Genomic DNA, 6,000 nt, shown 5'->3' with positions numbered 1-6,000 from the left:
CTATTTGTTTTAATATAGTTTTTGGTGAAGGTAAACTGTCAATGGCTGTGTGACAAGGGCCACATGGAAGCTGTTCAAGGAAAGCAACATAATAATAGTAATGGGCAATTAAGTGTATCTGATATAATATTTAATATGTTATATAATATATAATATTCAATATAATATCTATATTATATATAGATATATAATAACCAAAGGACAATTAGAATGCATTCACTTTAGGACTGCATTTGATTCAGTGCCTCCTCATAAGGGGAGAGGAGGATTCCATGTGCATCTGTGTTTGGGCTGTCAAGTTATCCGTTATCTTTGCTTTTATTTCTTTTCCTTTGGCTTCAAAGAATTCCTTGGTGTTACAGGAAATATGCGTATTGTGTAACAAACTTGCACTCTTGAAAACATGTATATGTAAATAAAATTTAATTAGTTTTGCTGTTAATATTTACTGTTGAGACGTATGTTCAATAATTTCCAAATAATCCTGGAGTGCTAAAAGTTAAACCTTATTTTATTTTTTATTTTATTTTTATTTTTGAGAGAGAGAGAGAGAGCACGTGGCATGGGGGGCAGTGGGAGAGAGAGAACCTTTTTTTTTTTAAGATTTTATTTATTTATATGAGAGAGAGAGAGCACGAGCAGGGGGAGGGGGAGAAACAGACCTCCCACGGAGCAGGGAGCAGGACTAGGGCCTTGATCCCAGAACCCTGGGGATCAAGACCCAAGTTGAAGGCAAGCACTTAACCTACTGAGCCACCCAGGCTACCCAATCCTAAGAGTTCTTACAGTATTTACTGCTACTACAACTACTACCCATTGTGGTTCTATAGCCCTTTCCCCCACAGTACTTTTAAGACAAAACAAACTCCATGTTTTCCCCCCTTCCTGTTAAATATTGGAGAAAAGCAGAATATAAATATAACATTTCTAAAGGCAGAGAAGCACAAAGAAAGGAAGCCAAACGGAATAAGTCCCTAATATCCTAACTCCAAGCCGGCAAGTTGAGCGTGTTGAATCAAGAGCAGGATTTTCCTTTCCATTCACAAGGAAAAATAATCAGTGCGCTACTGACTCCTTAGGAGCCTGGAAACAAGGAGCTCTCGAAGTCAGTGAGAGCTACTGCTCCAGGGGTTTCTCTGTCATTTTTTTAGTCCATGGTGAGATGTTGGACGGACAGAGTCCAAAGGTGCAGCAGTGTAATGTAGCCTGAAGCTAAAGGCAAAAGGGTCTGATTTCCTCCCTTTTGCTTGATTGGAGGACCACTCACCCCGGGGTGCCCTCATTTCCTTATTCATCACCCAGAGCAGTGCGGTGTGGGAAAAGGCTTCCTTCACCTTAGGGTTGTTGCAAAGGAAAATGGGAGACCAGAAACAGAAGTTGGGAGACCTGAGCTTATGACCTTAGGTTCACAGCACAGCTGCTATTTGGGGGCACATGTTCTGAGGGTATTGCTACCGGAAAATCCGGAGTTGAGAAGCGCTTTTCATAAGAGACAGCCGGGTCGCTCTCTGGGGTCTCAGACTGAGGGGATGTACCTGACAGATGAATTTTACCATGACCATTATCTCATCCTTAGGATTATACTAAGTGGAATTTGTAGTGTGTTCACTATGCGTCGGGCTCCTGGCACAATTATCTTAGTCATCACCTAAACCCAGTTAAAGCAACATTATCTCAGTTTATAGATAAGAAAACTAAGCCCCCAAAGATTAATTTGCCCAATGTCACTTAGGTAGATAGTGGAAGTGTCCGTTTCCTTATCTGTAAAATGAATTAATAATAGAACTAGACTATCACCTAATGGTTTATTACAGAATCACTCATGAACCACGAAGAGGCAAAGCTCCGGGAATAGAGGGAACCGCTGTACAGCAAGTTCTGCCTTTTCCAGGCTTCAATTCAGGTGCCTTTTTCAAAGCGCAGGCGCCGGTGCGCTGGAGGCGTGAGGGTCGTGACCTCCCCGGAGCCCCTTGCGCAGGCCACGGTCGCCCTCTGCCGACTTCAGGAGGGAGAGCGCTGAGATTGAACGTTTCCGGGCCTGAGAGCCGACTGAGCAGCTCGCTGGCCTGTAGAGGGCGCTGCCGGCGTGCCGAGTAACCCACCTGGCCGTCCCTTCCTCAAGCGCTTCCTGTCTGATCTCTATGATTCTTCGATTGCGTCACGGGAAGTTCCTAGAGTTTTCAATTTACTGTAAACAAAAGGGTCGTGCGCCGACCCGGAAGTGGAAACGGGAGTAGCTCAGACGGCCGGCAGTAAAGCTGGGTGGCGGCGGCCGTAGCCATGGCGGTGGCTGTGGCCTTGGCGGGAGCCGTAACCGGCACAGAGCTAGGCCCCGCGGAGGAACTCGCCAAACTCGAGTATCTGTCTTTAGTGTCGAAAGTTTGCACCGAGCTGGACAATCACCTGGGGATCAACGACAAGGATCTGGGTAAGCCCGGGGAGGCCCCTGCGGCCTCTGGGCCTGGGGTCGAGGGAAGCGGAAGAAGAAATGGGGTTGATGGGCTGAATACGTGTGTCCCTGTGAGTTTCTTTCCCTCTCTGTCGCAGATACTTGGGCCCAGGGAACCTGCGGCCGTGGCCCCCGCTTGAGAACCTTCCAGGCTGAGCTGTTAGAAACCATTGCCCGGAGCTGTCAGTGAAACCCGGAGCGACTATCGCTCTTGCTCCTTGCTACCCCTGCTCCCAGCTCTAGTTAATTAAACAGCGTTAAGAACAACAGCAGGAGCAACCCCATCGTGATCATGATAATAATGGCCGACCTTTATTGACAGGGCAGATATTATGCACAGGGCTTTGCTTACATTATCTTACTTGATCTTCACACGGCCCTGTGAGACAGTATTATCTGTTTTTCGATTAAGAAAACAAGGGTCTGAGTAATTAAGTAATCTCCTCAAAATTACGTATCAAATGTGAGCCTGATCTAGCCTTTTGAAGTCTGCCTTTAACTATTCTCAACCACTTATTAGGCGTTGAATGTACCAAAATGTGGAATTGAAAAAGGCTAGGGGCCTAGAGCTAAGGCCACAGGCTGGTGGAGCCCTTATGAAAGCAAAGGGAGGATGGGATCAAGAGCATGAATGGAGGGGTTGACCTTAGGTACAGGGATGCTTGATCCATTTTAATAGGAAGGAGGACAGAGAATGCGATTGTAGGTGCAGATAGGTTTAGGGATTGGTGGTAGGAAGATGAGGGAGAGACTTCCATTTAATTGTTCTATTTTCTAAATGAAGATGAAGTCATCAACTGGAGAGATGGAAAGGAAAGGGCATGTGACAGAAGGGTCAGGGAGGTTAGATGTATGACCTTATGACTTTGAGTAAGATACCTAATGTCTCTGAAGCTGTTTTCCTTATCTGTGAAATGGGGACGATAATGTGTGTTTCTCGGGGTTACCATGTCACACCTGGGAAGATGCCCTGCTGCCAATATGTTTTAGTCACATTTTTCTTCCCAGTCAAGATGTGCTTGTCCGGTATCTTTTGTCTTCATTCTCCTTCTCTTTTAGATGGTAATGAGTGACAGTCTCGTAGTTTGCTATCTGGGTTGTACGTTCGTTGTTCAGCAAACACGTACTGAGCCAGTGTTAAATCATTTTGAGGTTAACCTCATTATGTAAAAAAACAAAATGAGGTATAAACTCCATAATTTTCTTGCCTATATATAACTGAAGTCTCCATTTAATTTGCAAGTAAACCACAAACATGCGTTTTCTGTTTGTAATACTGACACCATTTATTTATTTATCAAAAATATTTATTTATTTAAGTAATCTCTGTGGCCAGCGTGGGGCTTGAACTCATGAACCTGAGATCAAGAGTCCCGAGCTCTTCTGACTGAGCCAGCCAGGTGCCCCTGACACCGTTTATGATGTGTGTTTTTTCCAGTACCGCTAAGTGGTTCTGTGACATCAGCTGGTATCCTACATTGAACTGAGTTTTGACACCGTCTACCTGGAGATAACATCAGATCCCACAGGTTAAGGACTCAGACCTATAAGACTGCCCCACCCCAAACTTCAGATGCCATTTGCAAGGTCAGGTGCTGACCCACAGTCACTGTAGATCAGGGGTTCCGATGACACCCCTCTCCTTGGGTTTGATTAATTTGCTAGAGCGGCTCCCAGAACTCAGAGAAACATTTTACTTACTAGATTACTGGTTTATTATAAAAGGATATAACTTAGGAACAGCCAGATGGAAGAGATGCGTAGGGCAAGATATGTGGGAAAGATGGAGGAGCTTCCAGGCTCTCTTTTTTTTTTTTTTAAAGATTTTATTTATTTATTTAACAGAGATAGAGACAGCCAGCGAGAGAGGGAACACAAGCAGGGGAGTGGGAGAGGAAGAAGCAGGCTCATAGTGGAGGAGCCTGATGTGGGGCTCGAACCCAGAACGCCGGGATCACGCCCTGAGCCGAAGGCAGACGCTTAACCGCTGTGCCACCCAGGCGCCCCTTCCAGGCTCTCTTAAGTGCCCCACTGTGCTCAAATCTCCATGTGTTCACCTACCTACAAGCTCCCCAAACCCAGTCCTTTTGGGTGTTTGTGGAGGCTTCGTTATAATAGGCATAATTGGAAAAAAAAAAAAAAGGCAAAATTGATGAAATCGTTGGCCACTGGTAAACGAACTCAGTCTCCAGCCCCTTTCCCCTCTCCAGAGGCGGGGCTGAAAGTTCTAGCATGTAAACACGTGGTTGGTTTCCCTGGCAACCAGCCCCACCTTACTTGGGCACTTTCCTAAAGTCATCTCTTTAATGTAACAAAAGACCTTTTTCACTCTCCATGCTTCTGAAATTCCACGGGTTTTATGAGGGCTGTGCCTGGAAAGGGGATGAAGACCAAACACACATTTCTTCTCACAAATCACAGTATCACAGTGTTGGACACAGAATTTTAAAACCAGTAACATTAAAGTTACTAAAGGTGGAAAAATGTGATAGATAGTATTGTTCTGTTGAAATTAAATTGCCAGAGTGGGTTTAATAACTAAAAGGTATATATTTGCTACTTTTATGTTTTATTTTTTGACTTGATTCTTTTGATTTTGGCCTTAATGTATTATCATTTTTCTTTTTTTTAGGGAGATGGGGGAAGGGGCAGAGGGAGAGAGAGAATCTATTTTTTTTAAATATTTTATTTATTTGACAGAGAGAGAGGCAGTGAGAGAGGGAACACAAGCAGGGGGAGTGGCAGAGGGAGAAGCAGGCTTCCCGCTGAGCAGGGAACCCAGTGTGGGGCTCAATCCCAGTACGCTGGGATCATGACGTGAGCCGAACGCAGACAATTAAGGACCGAACCACCCAGGCGCCCGAGAGAGAGAGAGAGAGAGAGAGAGAGAGAGAGAGAGAGAGAATCTTAGGCAGGTTCCATGTGCAACGCAGAGCCTGACGCAGGGCTTGATCTCACCTCAACCTGATATCATGACCTGAGCCAAAATCAAGAGTCAGACGGTTACCGAGTGAGCCACCCTGGCACCCTCCTATATTATCACCTAAATCGGTGTCATTATTTTTCCTCTTTTCAGCACTGAACTTGTTTTTTGTTTTTTTTTTTAAGATTTTATTTATTTATTTGACACAGAGAGACAGCCAGCGAGAGAGGGAACACAAGCAGGGGGAATGGGAGAGGAAGAAGCAGGCTCCCAGCGGAGGAGCCTGATGTGAGGCTCGATCCCAGACCCCCGGGAACATGCCTTGAGCCGAAGGCAGACGCTTAACGACTGAGCCACCCAGCCGCCCCATCACTGAACTTGTTTTTAAACATGAATTCATCTGGGGCGCCTGGGTGGCGTAGTCGTTAAGCGTCTGCCTTCGGCTCAGGGCATGATCCTGGCGTTCTGGGATCAAGCCCCACATCAGGTTCCTCCGCTGGGAGCCTGCTTCTTCCTCTCCCACTCCCGCTGCTTGTGTTCCCTCTCTCACTGGCTGTCTCTATCTCTGTCAAATAAATAAATAAAATCTTAAAAAAAAACAAAACATGAATTCATCTTTGGGGTGCCT

At 45.5% G+C, this 6,000-nt stretch overlaps 1 protein-coding gene across 1 annotated transcript in view; it reads left to right on the top strand.

The window, feature by feature from the left end:
* Positions 1-2,217: 2,217 nt before the first annotated feature.
* DHX8 (DEAH-box helicase 8) overlaps positions 2,218-6,000 on the top strand; it is a 31,008-nt gene continuing 27,225 nt past the window's right edge. The window contains exon 1 of the mRNA XM_008693517.2: positions 2,218-2,428. Coding sequence (XP_008691739.2) covers positions 2,281-2,428 — 148 coding nt within the window. The 5' untranslated portion in view covers positions 2,218-2,280. The remainder of the gene's footprint in view (positions 2,429-6,000) is intronic.

This window comes from Ursus maritimus, unplaced genomic scaffold (assembly GCF_017311325.1).
Source record: "Ursus maritimus isolate PB19 unplaced genomic scaffold, ASM1731132v1 scaffold_24, whole genome shotgun sequence".
Taxonomy (NCBI): Eukaryota; Metazoa; Chordata; class Mammalia; order Carnivora; family Ursidae; genus Ursus; species Ursus maritimus.
Note: the sequence above shows the minus strand (reverse complement) of the source record. Positions and strands in the feature narration are given on the sequence as shown.